The sequence below is a fragment of the Mchenga conophoros genome, linkage group LG9 (genome assembly GCF_057382185.1).
Source record: "Mchenga conophoros isolate Kocher_MC1m ecotype Shallow Benthic linkage group LG9, M_conophoros_male_GT1.1, whole genome shotgun sequence".
Classification (NCBI taxonomy): domain Eukaryota; kingdom Metazoa; phylum Chordata; class Actinopteri; order Cichliformes; family Cichlidae; genus Mchenga; species Mchenga conophoros.
In genome coordinates this window covers 13147957-13162646 of record NC_140534.1, presented here as the reverse complement: position 1 = coordinate 13162646, position 14690 = coordinate 13147957, and the positions used below count along the sequence as shown (strand labels likewise).

General features: G+C 37.6%; 2 protein-coding genes across 3 annotated transcripts in view; one reads left to right on the top strand and one right to left on the bottom strand.

Moving 5' to 3' along the window:
• Nucleotides 1-4248: 4248 nt before the first annotated feature.
• The window catches only part of LOC146566906 (myelin-associated glycoprotein-like), a 113999-nt gene continuing 103557 nt past the window's right edge, over nt 4249-14690 (top strand). Inside the window, exons 1-5 of one of the 2 annotated variants that reach the window (XM_085286547.1) lie at nt 4249-4449; nt 4607-4990; nt 6783-7088; nt 7171-7431; nt 7520-7596. In XM_085286547.1, coding sequence (XP_085142673.1) covers nt 4377-4449; nt 4607-4990; nt 6783-7088; nt 7171-7431; nt 7520-7596 — 1101 coding nt within the window. In that variant the 5' untranslated portion in view covers nt 4249-4376. Of the gene's footprint in view, nt 4450-4606; nt 4991-6782; nt 7089-7170; nt 7432-7519; nt 7597-14690 lie in introns of those variants that run through there. The other variant, XM_085286546.1, reaches the window with a different exon arrangement.
• On the bottom strand, nt 9451-14048 carry LOC146566941 (cell adhesion molecule 3-like). The gene is made up of 7 exons (XM_085286555.1): nt 14009-14048; nt 13396-13779; nt 11388-11693; nt 11059-11319; nt 10814-10901; nt 10614-10653; nt 9451-9705 (listed from the first exon to the last, which is right to left on the bottom strand). The coding sequence occupies exons 1-7, from the start codon at nt 14046-14048 to the stop codon at nt 9451-9453; spliced, it is 1374 nt and encodes a 457-aa protein (XP_085142681.1).

Below are 14690 nucleotides of genomic sequence, written 5' to 3'. Positions count from 1 at the left end.
TGCGCTGGTCCCATGGGTACGGCAAAACTTTTAAGCCTGGGCTTGGCTCCCAAAAAAGATGCTCGAATTGTTCTTGTGTCTAACAAAATAAGTTCTACTATGTTTTATGTTTCATTTTACTCTGGGTTGTGCTGAACAAAGTGAGTCAGCACAATTTAAATTCCAAAAAATTATTGGTCGCTTAAATGACCGGCATCTGACATGGCTAGCCTGTCACCAGGGACCCAGTGGGTGGTAAGAGGTTAAAAAAAATACTATACTGTCAACAAACAACTCTTGGTTTGTATTTTTTCAGAATTAATTGTCTTCCATCTTATGCACTTGAGTACACCGATGTTGGATTTTTGCGATGAAATTACACGCACATATAAACAGTATGGAGAAAATAACTTGGCATTTGTTAGGGAGGAGCTCATTGAGTGTACGTATAGAGAGGAGGAATTCCTACAGTTTTTACACTACAGTAAAAACTGTAGTGTCTCTAAAGGCCACTTAAGGCTGGTTCTAAAAGCAAGTCAGTACCTAAAGCCTTTTTTTTCTCACAGAAGCTAATTCGGTGACAACCCCAGTCTATGGGAATGTGAAAGGGATGTTTTGGGTTTAGAAAAAACTGACTTTGTTGTTACATTGCAGTAATATTGAGTAAACATTTAACAGTTGGAGGTTGATCATGGAGCAAGAAGAAAGTTTTCCTTTGTTAAATCAAGCCGCTTTCTTATCATGACTGCTGCTGAATACTTTGTATTCAATAAGCTTAGAAAGTTAATAATGTGTCTGATAATGTGCATAATATGTGTAGCAATGTGTACTTCATCAGTCAGTTAAACCTTTGACGTATGTACAATATTACAAGATAACAGAATAGGATAGTATGAGTAGAAGCAACAGGATCACTGCAGTAGGAACTAAGCAGAGCAATGCCAGTCATGTCAGGTCCCAGTTTAAAGTTGCCTCCTCCAAGCTCCAACTAATGGCCAGCTGCCACCTACACTTACTTAACAGAAAACATAGGAAAAATTGACAGAAGCAGGCTAACTATCATGATCAATCTGTGTCTATAAGCAGCCATATGTGCTTTGACCAAAGATTCTGATGCATCCCTGATCTGGTGTATTACCCAGAACAGTGATGCAACAAAACTTCAAGTCAGGTGACAGGTGGGAAAGTCCCAAGGTCAAAGGCATCAATCAAACTCAAAGTGACACATGCTATATACCTATATCTATCCAGCCAAATCTCTCCAGAGTACCTGGGTTCTACCCCACCCAAAAGGTCCACTGCAGGCATGCTAGTCACATGCCTGAACCGCCTCAACTGGCTTCTTTTGATATGGTGAAAAAGTGGCTCTACACTGAGCCCCTCTTGAATGGACCCGCCCTTTGCCCTATCTCTAAAGACGAAGCCAGCTACCAGAGCTATCAGAGACAGCTAATTTATAGGAATCTGTCACTACCCAAAGGGCACAAGTTGTTTTCCCAAGTGGAGATTAAAAACCAGACTTCGGAAAAGTGAGTGTCCTGCAGAAACAGTCAAAATGTGAGATATTGTCTCAAGATGGGAACAAGGAAAAGTCTCCAGTCCCAGATAAAGAAGGAGAAATTCTCTCTGGACTTACAGGTAGTAAAAGCTAAAGCATCAAGCTCAACAGACTTCTCCTTCACTCTTCAGATCGTTTTTTTTTTTTTACTATAGTACCTGTACCTGAGCAATCTGTTCTTTTACTTTAAAATATCTAACAGGTGGTTACAAAATTAGAAGGTCTATATGATAGATCATCTATGATTTATTTTCTTGTATGAAATAAATGAAGAGCAGGTTACTTAAGAACTGTCAATTAAAAAAGAAGCAGAGGAAGAAAACTATGAAGAGATCAGCTGCTCTGTGCTGGGATTTGACTGCCACAGGACAGAGGAGGATAGAAGAAGATGGAAATAAATGTCTTAAATAACAAGAAACTTGTCCAAATGACTGCAGGGAGGCTAGCATAAAAAGCACCTCTGTAAATATATTAAAAGTGTGATAAAAGATAAGATAAGATAAGATAACCTTTATTAGTCCCACACGTGGGAAATTTGTTTTGTCACAGCAGGAAGTGGACAGTGCAAAAGTTATGAGGCAAAAATTAGAATACAATAAGAATAAATACAGTACACAACTGTACAGAATAGAATAAAATACTATATACAGTAGAATAAAATAAAAATAAATATACAATAAGATAAAAATAGAATACAAATACAAATACTATATACAACTGAGTAAAAATACAACGATGCCAGAAAAGATTATTGCACTTAGTATTATTGCACATGTATGGATGTGTGTGCTTGATCAGTTAAAGTCTTTATTATGGAGTCTGACAGCAGTGGGGAGGAAAGACCTGCGAAATCTCTCCGTCCCACACCGTGGGTGCCGCAGTCTCCCACTGAAGGAGCTGCTCAGTGCTGTCACAGTCTGCTGCATGGGGTGGGAGATGTTGTCCAACAGGGATGACAGCTTAGCCGCCGTTCTCCTGTCACTCACCACCTCCACTGGGTCCAGAGGGCATCCTAGAACAGAGCTGGCCCTTCGGATCACCCTGTTCAGTTTCTTCCTGTCCCCAGCAGAGATGCTGCCGCCCCAGCAGACCACGCCATAAAAGATAGCAGAAGCCACAACAGAGTCATAGAAGGTCTTCAGGAGTGGGCCCTCCACCCCAAACGACCTGAGTCTCCGCAGCAGGTACAGCCTGCTCTGCCCTTTCCTGTAGAGGGCGTCTGAGTTATGAGTCCAGTCCAGTCTATTGTTCAGATGAACACCAAGGTACCTGTAGCTGTCCACAGCCTCAATGTCCATACCTTGGATGTTCAGTGGTTGCAGTGGAGAATGCTTGTGCCTGCGGAAGTCTACCACCAGTTCCTTGGTTTTACTGGCGTTGATCTGGAGGTAGTTCAGCTGGCACCAGTCCACAAAGTCTTGGGTCAGACCTCTGTACTCCTTGTCGTCCCCATCAGTGATGAGGCCGACTATTGCAGAGTCATCAGAGAACTTCTGCAGGAAGCACTGGGTGGAATTGTGGGAGAAGTCTGCAGTGTAGATGGTGAAGAGGAACGGAGCCAGAACCGTTCCCTGAGGGGCCCCCGTACTGCAGACGACCCTGTCCGACACACAGCCCTGAGTCCTCACATACTGTGGTCGGTCGGTGAGGTAGTCCAGAATCCAGGTAGTGAGGTGATGGTCCACTCCAGAGTTCACCAGCTTGTCCTTTAGAACCGAGGGAAGAATGGTGTTGAAGGCACTGGAGAAATCAAAGAACATGATTCTCACAGTGCTTCCAGCGGTCTCCAGGTGAGCGAGGGAACGATGTAGGAGGTGAATGACGGCATCATCCGCTCCAGTATGATAAAACAGTTACACAGACACTAACCACTGCCTCACAACGAGAAGGCCGTGAGTATGAATCCACCATCCAGCCAGGGCCTGTCTGTGAGTTCTTTCTGGGTACTCCAGCTTCATTACACAATACAAAGACATGCAGATAGTGTAGACCAGTAGATTAACTGGTGATTTAGATAGCTGTGAATGTGAGCCTGAATGGTTAACTGCCATGAGATAGACTGGCAGCCTTTGCAGGATGTACTCACATACACATACTGTAATGAACTTGAGTTCGCACTTTATTATTCACAGAAAAGTGAGACTTTTATTTTATTGTCTTAAGTGATCAGATCTATGGACTAAGAGTACAACTCAGGAGTGGGATATAAAATGAAAAGTCTAAATTTACGTTATTAAACAAGTATGCAAAGGTCAAAGTAGCCAGTGGTCACAGAAAATGAAACTCAGAATTGGCAGGAAACAAAAAAATTGGAAATCTTTGGACATCTTTGGAAAGCTCAGACAAAGACAAGTAAAAAGACAACTGATGGAAATGAGCAGCTTTATGTATGAGGGACATTTTGAGGGAATGAGGAACACGTTAAAATGTGAGAGGAGGGTCAGGACAGGTGACAGGTGGGAGTGGCAGCATCTGAAGTGTCAGCAGAGTGCATGATGGGAACATAAAAAGACTGACTGAATAAAGAACGACAGAAAGCCCAAAGCATCACAGGCCTGTTTGCTTTGACATTACAACATCTAAACTGAGAAGTGTTTCACTCACTCTGTTTCTGCTAAAATCACACATTGACTTTTACGTTGTCGTCTCTCCTCTGTAGCAGCCTGATCATTTGGTAAGACTTAATTTTTTTTTACATATAGTAATTATATAAAATTGTATAATACTCTAAAAAGTAACTGCCTTAATTTACTCCTTAGGTTTAGAAATTTGTGACATGATTTTCTGTTTTAATCTTTTGTTTGTCTAATTATGGCTTTTTATATTTTTTTTCCAGGTGATGAGTTTTGTGACAGTCCAGTCTGTGAACATCATGACAGACATCATGTTACTGAGTCTCCTTCTTATTCCAAGTGAGCCGTCTCATTACAGTCATTTATAGTCTGAAAGATCAGTGAAGATAGATATACTTTACGAAGTAAATCCATGGCTCTTGGAGTTGATTTTGTCATTATAATTTTTATCTTCATTCAGATTTGCACCTTTTAATTTAGCTCTTACCTTTTCCAGGCACTTTGGCTGCTTGTCCTCAAGATTCACACCTGTTCATCACTGCACCAACAGAGATGGAAGCTCTGAGTGGATCTTGTTTACAAATCCCATGTAACTTTAGTGAAATTGGAACAGAAAAGGTTGACAGCACAAGACCTGTGTTTGGAGTGTGGATTAAAAATCATTCTGATATTTTTGCACATCCAAACAATGAGATCTTCAACAGCAGTGGGACAGTTAACATCTATCCAATGAACATTACAGGAAACCTGAAGGAGAAACACTGCACCACTCTGTTTTCCAATTTAACCACAAATTATACAAACACATACTACTTCAGAATTATGAACTGGCCCTACAGAGCAACAGCTGTTTGTGATCCTCTTAAAATAACAATTAAAGGTGAGAAAGTTTTCTTTCAATTTATTAAGAACATAAATCCTAAACAGCTACAACTTTTGTGTAAACAACACAAAGCAGTTGTGGTCAAATGTGCAAATCAACCTGTTTAATTGATTTGTAATGGAAAATTGTAACTTCATTTCATGAGAAACAAAGACATGGGGGATGAAAAAAAAAAACAATTCATAATGTGTTCAAAAGTGCTCTACACCGTTAAAAAAAAAAAATCCTAAAAAAAAGTAATATTCCGGCAGCTGGGGAGCCAAAATAATACCAGAAAATAACAGAAAATAACTTTCTCATAAAAATACGGTTATTTTCAGTAATGACAATACAGTTTGTTGCCTAATTTTACATGGGATTTTGCCTTTTTCAAATGCTTTTAAACATTAAATTAAGAACATTTTAACGTGATTAAACAATGAAATTACCTATAAACAAGGTCAATGAATGCGGCAATATGAATAATAATACTGAAATGTACAAAAATATACAGTTAACAGTTGGTTTAAATAATAATTGATTGCATTCATATAGTGCTTTACAATTCCACTTTATAATTCCCCTCTGGCCATCACCAGTAGGTGGTAGGTGAAGCGTCTTGCCCGAGCACACAACGACCGAGAGTCTCTGAGCTGGGGCTCGAACTGGCAACCTTCTGATTACAAGGCGAACTGCCAACTCTTGAGCCACGATCGCCCTAAGTAACAATAATAATAATTATTATTTGATGTAAAAAAAGTTTATAAGAATCATTTTATATATTTTTCCATAGCATTACATTTGAATTTAACAGTTCAATCTTTCAAATAACGGACAAATATTGGTGAAATGATGATACATTTGTGAATGTATTTTAACAATCTAAGTATGCATATGTACAGACATGCATTTAAAAAACAAGAAAATTATGTTTTATTAGATTTACAGTGATTTTACGTTAATTTACATTTGAAATGTAAAATCACAGTCTATTGATGTAAATTTAATGATGTTCTAGAAGAACAGTGCAAAACTGTAAAATACACAGTAAAATACTTTTATATTACAATTTATTTTACAGTGTATAGTAAACACAGTTTTTAAAACCTAAAATACGAACTATATTTCACACTGTTAACAAACAGATATATTTACCACATATTATCCAAACCTCACAGAGTTCAATAACCATCTTGTTCAGAAGACCTTAAGCTACTTGTGCAAAGCCCTTAAAAATGAACAAGCCTTCAGCAAAACTGCAAGAAAACAGAAAATTAAAAATCGAAAAAAATCATGCAAATGAAGAAAAAACTCTTAGTGGCTCCTTCTAGTAAAACTCAAAGCAACAAATTAAAATATCAGTTAAAGCATGAATGCAATAATGCAAAATACACAATGTGAATGCATATTCATGTTTGTATAACAAGTTGATTTCAAAGGAAAATAACTAATGGTCATCACAAACTAGAATCCTACTGCGATTCTCTCTGTTCTCCACTATTGCCTGTGCTTACAATGAGATACAAAAAGAGCATTGTTCTCTGACAGCGATTGAAAATCATAACATAGTTTGCAATGGTATTTTGTACAATATCTTATTTACTTTTTTACACACATTTTTTTAGTTCTTCAAACATATTTAGAGAACCACGAAAAATTAAAAACATGTTAAAAATGTATGCAAATACTTTTTGTCCACTACATACGGTGTATATTTTTTATTATCCAATGGTATCACTGATCTGCATCTTTTTCTTGACTCTATTTCCTGCGTTATTGGTATAACGAAATGTTTCATGTGAAACCACAGATTCTCCTTGGAGGCCCAATATTACAATCCAAGGTGATCTGAAGGAGAAGGAGTCTGTCACTATAACCTGCTCAGCTCTCACTCCCTGTCCACACTCCCCTCCTCAACTCACCTGGAATCTCCAACAAGACTCTCACAACAAAATAGAGAAAAACACAGATGGAAGCTTTACAACTAAAATCCAGCAGAACATCACTCTGTCAGACACACATGATGGAAAGAAGATCAGCTGCTCTGCCAGATATCCTGTGAACCAAGGAAAAGACACCAAGAGAGCAGAGACAGAAGAGACTCTCAGTGTTTCATGTAAGACACTCGTTGTTTGGTTGTTTTTTTTTTATCCTGTCATTAAAAAAATGTTTAAAGGACTTCATTTTTTTTTCTCCAGATGCTCCTAAAGACACCTCAGCATCCATCAGTCCATCAGGTTTGGTGTCAGCAGGCAGCTGGGTGAACCTGACCTGCTTCAGCAGAGCCAAACCTCCAGTCAGCAGCTTCACCTGGTTCAAGAAGAGCAGAGATGGAGCTGTGAAAGTATTTGAAGGAGAGATTTACAGCTTCAATGTAACAGATGGAGGAGTTTATTACTGTGTGGCCACTAATGATCTGGGTAATCAGACATCAGCAGTGATTCGTGTGACTGTTGCAGGTAACAGCTGTAGCCAAGATCTGTTCTCAAATGAGTTTTTCTTTGTGTCCATGCAAAATTAATTGTTGTTACTTGATCTTTTCTTTAGGTCTCATTTCATCTGGAGTCACACTGTGGCCACTTATTGGTGGAATCATTTGGATTGTTGACCTCTTACTTCTTTAATGTTATTCTGCTTAATGGTTTTTGTTTGGTAAGTATCACACTTCAAAGCAGAAAACAGAAAAAAAGTTGCTGACACAAATATGTTACCTGCACATTAAAAATATTTGTTTCAAATCACATTTAATTTTTCTCAAATCTAAATTAAATACTGTACTCAATTGAACTGCTGTTTATTTCTTCCTGGTGATTAAATATAGCTCCTTTGTTTATGATCATGTTTATACAGTTTTTCCATGCTCAGATGCTGTGTGTGCTCTCCTGTGATTTATTTGTATGTTAGATATCTTGGTATAAATGTATCAGAGTTAACAAAAATGTTGTTCAAATGATGTCCAAATGCAACAAAACCATCCTGAAAGCAATTCTGTAAAGATCAAATGCAATACTGTGATACTTCTGATTCATCACACAATAATAAACTAAGTACAATTTTTGACAAAGTGGGATTTTGCCAAAATGTTAGTGAAAATTAAGGGGTTGCCATTAAAGCATGTTTTATTAAAAAATATTAAATTAAGAACTCTGCCTTATCAAATAGAATAGAATAACCCTTTATTTTAATTGTATATGTACAATACAATTATGAAATTAAGCAGTTAATAAGTTGTATTTTGTGTTCTTTACATTTGCAAATGTGAAGTGGCAATACATTACAACAACTGGAATTAATGTAATTATTAAATCTTTTATTCAAATTCTTGGATTTTATTTGCTTGATGTTGTGGAAAGCTTTGCTGACTAAAAAATGCCTAAGACACACGTGTTAAATTTATAAGTGTTTAACTGCAAAGTCTGACATTCATCAACATCTTCTTCACTGAACTTTTTTACACTCTGTGAATAAACTCTGTGAAAGAACTTCCTCAGAGTCAAGCTGTCCTAGAAATACAAAGAATTCCAGTAATTCCACATATCATCAGGGTCTTTCAGTCAGAATACAAAATAAAACAGGGACCAATGATTCTGCAGTTGGTTTGGGGTTATTTTATTTATTTATTTTGTTCCAGATTATAAATGGTAGGCATTTTTCCATATTAAAGTAAGACACATATGGACTCACAAGGTGTAATAATATTACATTTTATTTTTCAAATCTCATTCATTCTTATGTACCACAAAGCAAGACATACAAAATAATTATCCTAAACACTCATTCAACACAGTGAGATGCATTTAACATCGAAGGATTAAGGAAAAGTATCAAAAAACTGCAAATGTGTTTTATCCAAACACTTGGATAAAAAGTGTAGCAGAGATGTCAGGTCATCACCACCTGGTGGTGTGAATCTGCAGTATTTATTTTATTAATGCAGCATGCTGACTTTTTTAAAATGCTGAAGAAAAGGGATTAGAATCATTTAATCCTGGAATTCATGGTAATTGTGATGTCTTGCTGTTGTCAGTGTGTATTCCCCACAGGTTGGATGTCAGTAGAAAAATAAATTCCCATGACCTATTAGGTGAAGTTAAAAAGGGCTATGAAGAGATTTAGGGTAAGTATGGTCTTAAGAAGAGAAGGACAAATAGTGGATTTTATGAACAGGACTGAAATAGCTGTGGTTGACATCTACTTCAGGAAGGAGGAGGAATATAAGATGATGAATAAAAGTGGAGGAAGTTGTACACATGTGGACAGAAGTTGCAATCTGAAAAGAGACAGGAGACAGTGAGGTGGTGTCGGAGGAGAATGCAGGTAGGCAGCATCATTGGGTAGTCTGTAGGAGGACTTTGGAACTCAAGAAGATGGAAGGTGGAGGGGAGGATTAAATGGTGGAAGGTAAAGTAGGGATGGATGTTACCCAGAAATCAGAGTAACAGAGTTTCCTTGCAGTCATTTGGACGAGTTTCTTCTTGTTATTCCACTACAGTTCTCAATTTTTCTTCAGGAAAAAGTTCCTCTTGGCCATGAGCACTCTGTGTTGAGCTGTTTTCTGGCTTGTTGACCTGTGCGTACACCGTATCCTGCTGCTCACCTCTGTCCCGCACTGAGTCAGAGGGCACTTCGTATCCCAGCGTAGAGAAATTGATCTCTCCATAATGGATGTTTTCTTCCTCTCCTTCTGTTTTACTTGCTGGCTCTTCATCAACCCGATGTTCAGTTATTTGAATCTGTTGAAATAAAACAGCAGAAGGTTCTATGATTCTGTGAGTTGGGTCTATTCTTATTCATGTTTTTAGACATTTTACATTAACCTTCCTTTTTTCCTTGTTTCAAAAACGGCATTAAAATGTGTTTAACAACAGAAAACCCCTTAGATGTTGGTTTTTCAAATTCAAAGGGTATAACAAAAAATGGCAAGATAACATAATCCACACCATCATATGACAACTAGGGGAGCATGGCACCACTAAATGTCACAGAGATGACTCTACGACCCAAAATATATGCAGTTTCCCCTTTTGAGAAAATTGTCCAAACATTTCATCTGGTAATCTCACTAGCTATCAGAAAACAACATGCCATTCTGGAGATGGCAGATATGGATCAATCCATTTAGGAATAAGGCGTGTGACAAGTGAAGCATTGTAAACACATTCCAGATATACTAATGCCCCGCCGTAAGCGAGGTCTGGGACAACTGAGTGAAGTGGCTGCCATAACTCTACAACCCTAGCACTGAAGTAACACCCAACAGGCAGCTGGTTCCATTCAGACATAAATGTTTGTTATGTGTTGCTGTAGAGAAACACATAATGTGGCAGCTTTCTTAAGATAATAATGAGTGGTTGCAACTGGATGAATGCAGTCATTCTGCACTGTGAAAAAGGAAAACTCTGGTATTCACATACAGGTTTTTTCCATGCAAAATGGTGTTGGCATTTAAAATTAAATGGCTTTATTTTAGATCTTTGGTGATAATGGGACAATTCTGACCCTGAGAGCAACAGCTATGTATAGAATGTGAAGACAACAAAAGTGTTAAATAGTTAGACTGCTCTGATAGAAGTATTACAATAAATACTTATCTGAAGAGTCAGGTAACACTACAGGTAGTGTTGTATTTCAGTTTTCTTACCTGAGTCTGTTGTTGAGTTTGATGCTTTGACTTCAACCACCTGGAAGACGTCAGAGACAGTTGTATTAACTATATTCTGTTTTAATTTAAATATATATTTGAGCAAAGTCAAGTGTGATGGAAAAAACAGTCTTTATTATAAGGTAAAAATAAAATTAACTAACTGACTCATGTGTTTTGCTTAGATAGACGATACTTACCAAGCAAAGACAATCAAACAGAGTAAGATTAAGAGTACAATGATTCCAATGATTCCTCCTATACGTGGACACTGGGATGAAACATGACCTACAGAAAACAGCAAGTAAAAAACAAATAAAGCATGATTTAATGTTGACTCATTGATCCAGGCTGTTCTTGTTCACAACCTGAAGTTAGATGAAAGAAAAAGAAAAAAAGGAAAATTTTGGAGAATATCTAACACATTTATGACTTTAGCCTTTACCTCCAACAGTCACATGAATCTCTGCTGATGTCTGATTACCCAGATCATTAGTGGCCACACAGTAATAAACTCCTCCATCTGTTACATTGAAGCTGTAAATCTCTCCTTCAGATACTTTCACAGCTCCATCTCTGCTCTTCTTGAACCAGGTGAAGTTGCTGACTGGAGGTTTGGCTCTGCTGGAGCAGGTCAGCTTCACCCAGATGCCTGCTGACACCAAACCTGATGGACTGATGGATGCTGAGGTGTTTTTAGGAGCATCTGGAGAGAAAAACATAAATATGTTGTCCGATGGGATTCAGTTCAACAACAAACTCTGATTGTCTTACATGAAACACTGAGAGTCTCTTCTGTCTCTGCTGTCTTGGTGTCGTTTCCTTGGTTCACAGGATATCTGGCAGAGCAGCTGATCTTCTTTCCATCATATGTGTCTGACAGAGTGATGGTCTGCTGGATTTTAGTTGTAAAGCTTCCATCTGTGTTTTCCTCTATTTCGTTGTGAGAGTCTTGTTGGAGATTCCAGGTGAGTTGAGGAGGGGAGTGTGGACAGGGAGTGAGAGCTGAGCAGGTTATAGTGACAGACTCCTTCTCCTTCAGATCACCTGGGATTGTAATATTGGGCCTCCAAGGAGAATCTGTGGTTTCACATTAAACACAGTTTGTACACTGATAATACAGTCAAGAAAAGGATAGAAAAACGTGACAACATTGAATAAAAACAATACAAGATGTGACAATTACTGACTACTCCCAGACTACTCCTCAAACAGCAGCACATTATTCCATGATTTAAAGACCCAGCTGAGAAACAAAGTCATTGACATATTATAGGCTGAAAGGATCACAAAAGCATTTCTAAGGCTTTGTGATGCCGCATGAACCACAGTGAGAACCATTATCCACAAAATGGATAAAATCTGGAACAGTGGTGAAGTTTCTTGCCAACCTTCCAAAATTACTCAAGAGTGTATTTATGATTCATCCAGGAGTTCACAAAAGACCCCAGAACATCATCCAAAGAACTGCAGGCCTCCCTTTTCTCAGTTAGGGTCAGAGTTCATGATTCAAAAATAAGAATACGCAACTGGGCAATAAATGGTCTCCATGGGAAAGTTTAAGGAGAAAATAAATAGAGCTAACAGAACACAAAGGCACAACTTACATCTGCCAAAAATACTCTTTCGAGTAACAAGATGAAACTTGAAATTTCCTGTTACAATGGGCATAAAACTAACAAAGCATTTCATCAAGAGAACATTATACCAACAATCAAACATTGTGGTGGTTGTGTGACAGTCTGAGGCTGCTTCAGGATGATTTTCCCTAATTGATGGAACCATGAACTCTGATCTCTACCAGAAAATTCTGAAGAAAAATCTCCAGCCAATTGTTTGTGCCCTGAAGCTCACTTGGGTTATGCAGCAGGACAAAGGTCCAAAACGCACCAGCAAGAAAAAAAAAAGAACAAACAAACTCAGGCTTACATCCCCCTAAAAATGTAATGCTTTGGTCTTGCTTGGAAAATTTTGGAAAATGTGGTTGTGATGTGTTTTTAAAGAAAGTGCCATTTTTCATACAGGGTCAGATAGGTCTGCCTAAACCCTGGATGTCCCCAAATACATAAAATGACCATTAAAAAGTGAATGTTTAAATTTACTTAGGTTATATTTGTTTAATCGTGAACTTTATTTCATTTCAAACATGCAGAAGTGACAAATATGCAAAAACTGTTTAAGTTTTTAATCACTAACAGAAAGGATTTCTCCTTTTGCGTCCCCTCTAAGTGCAGGGAATGTTGGGAAAGAGATGTAAAGATAGATTTGTGTCAGGAAGTTAGTTTGTGTTGATGCAGCAGTAGCTTGTGAAGAAGTCACTACTTATTCATTTGAATGATTTCTTCTCTTTGATTTTTAATTTTCAGTTTTCTTGCAGTTTTGCTGAAGTTGTGTTCATTTTTAAGGGCTTTGCACAAGCTGATTAAGGTCTTCTGAACAACTGGTATTGACCTCAAGGAGGTTTGAGTAATATGTGGTAAATATATCTGTTGACAGTGTGCAGTACAGATTTTTAAAACCTATATTTACTGCAGAGCACTGTTAAATACTTTTTAAAGGTATTTTTGAACGAATCCCAATTTTACTGTTCACAATAAAGAATACAAAATATAATATTATTATAATATTATTATAATATTCTGCATTCCAGTTCACTTTACAGTTGTGGGCAAATAAACAGAGTGATATCAGCCTCTTTATTTGACCATAATGCTTTTTGATGTTTAAACTGCTAATGATTGGACTTTATATTCTTAATAAGAATGAAATTAAACTCTCTTACCTTTAATTGTTATTTTAAGAGGATCACAAGAAGCTGTTGCTCGGAACGGCCAGTTCATAATTCTGAAGTAGTATGTGTTTGTATAATTTGTGGTTAAATTGGAAAACAGAGTGGTGCAGCTTTTCTCCTTCAGGTTTCCTGTAATATTCATTGGATAGATGTTAACTGTCCCACTGTTGTTGAAAATCACATTTTCTGGATGTGCAAAAATATCAGAATTATTTTTAATCCACACTCCAAACACAGGTCTTGTGCTGTCAAACTTTACTGGTCCAGCATCACTAAAGCTACATGGGATTTGTAAACAAGATCCACTCAGAGCTTCCATCTCTGTTGGTGCAGTGATGAACAGGTTTGTAGAATCAGGACAAGCAGCCAAAGAGTCTGGGAATCCAGAGAGCAAAATTAAAATGTGCAAATCTAAATGAAGAGAAAATTCATATTTACAAAACTGACTTTAAGTGTCGTGGGTTTGCTTTTTTCTCCTGTTCTGTCCACACCTTCGGTACAAAATGTTTCACTTAACTTACAAATATAAAGTGGGTGACTTTGTAAAGTTTCTCTATCTGCACTGATCTGTCAGACTGTAAATGACTGTAATGAGACGGCTCACTTGGAATAAAGAGGAGACTCAGTAACATGATGCCTGTCATGATGTTCACAGACTGGACACAAAACAAATCACCTGTATAAAGAAAATACATAATTACACAAATAAAATATCAAACTAGAAATTATCTTTCATAAGGTGTTTGGGTTTTTTGTAACATGCACAATTGCTCAAATTTTAAAACAAATGTCTTACCTAATGATCAGACTGCTACAGACGAGAGACGACAAAGTAAAAGTCAATGTGTCATTTCAGCAGAAACAGAGCGAGTGAAACACTTCTCTGTTTAGATGTTGTAATGTCAAAGCAAACTGTTAGTTTTCTGTTTTTCTTTATTCAGTCAATCTGCTTTTTATGTTCCCATCATGCACTCTGCTGACACTTCAGACACTGCCACTCCCACCTGCCTGCCTCCACATTCACCTGTGCTGACCCTTCACTCACACACTAACCTGTTCCTCATTCCTTCATTATGTCCCTTGTACTCAGAGTCGCTCATTTCAGTTGTCTTCTTACTTTGTTTTATCCGATCACTTTTTTCTGTCCTACAATCTGATCTTCATTATTTGTGACTATTGGCTGCTTTGACTTTTTGACCTTGCATTTTTCCCTTAAATAAAGACTTTTAAAATATTATATCTCACTCCTGAGACATGCTGTTGGCTCACAATCATTCTGTAACATA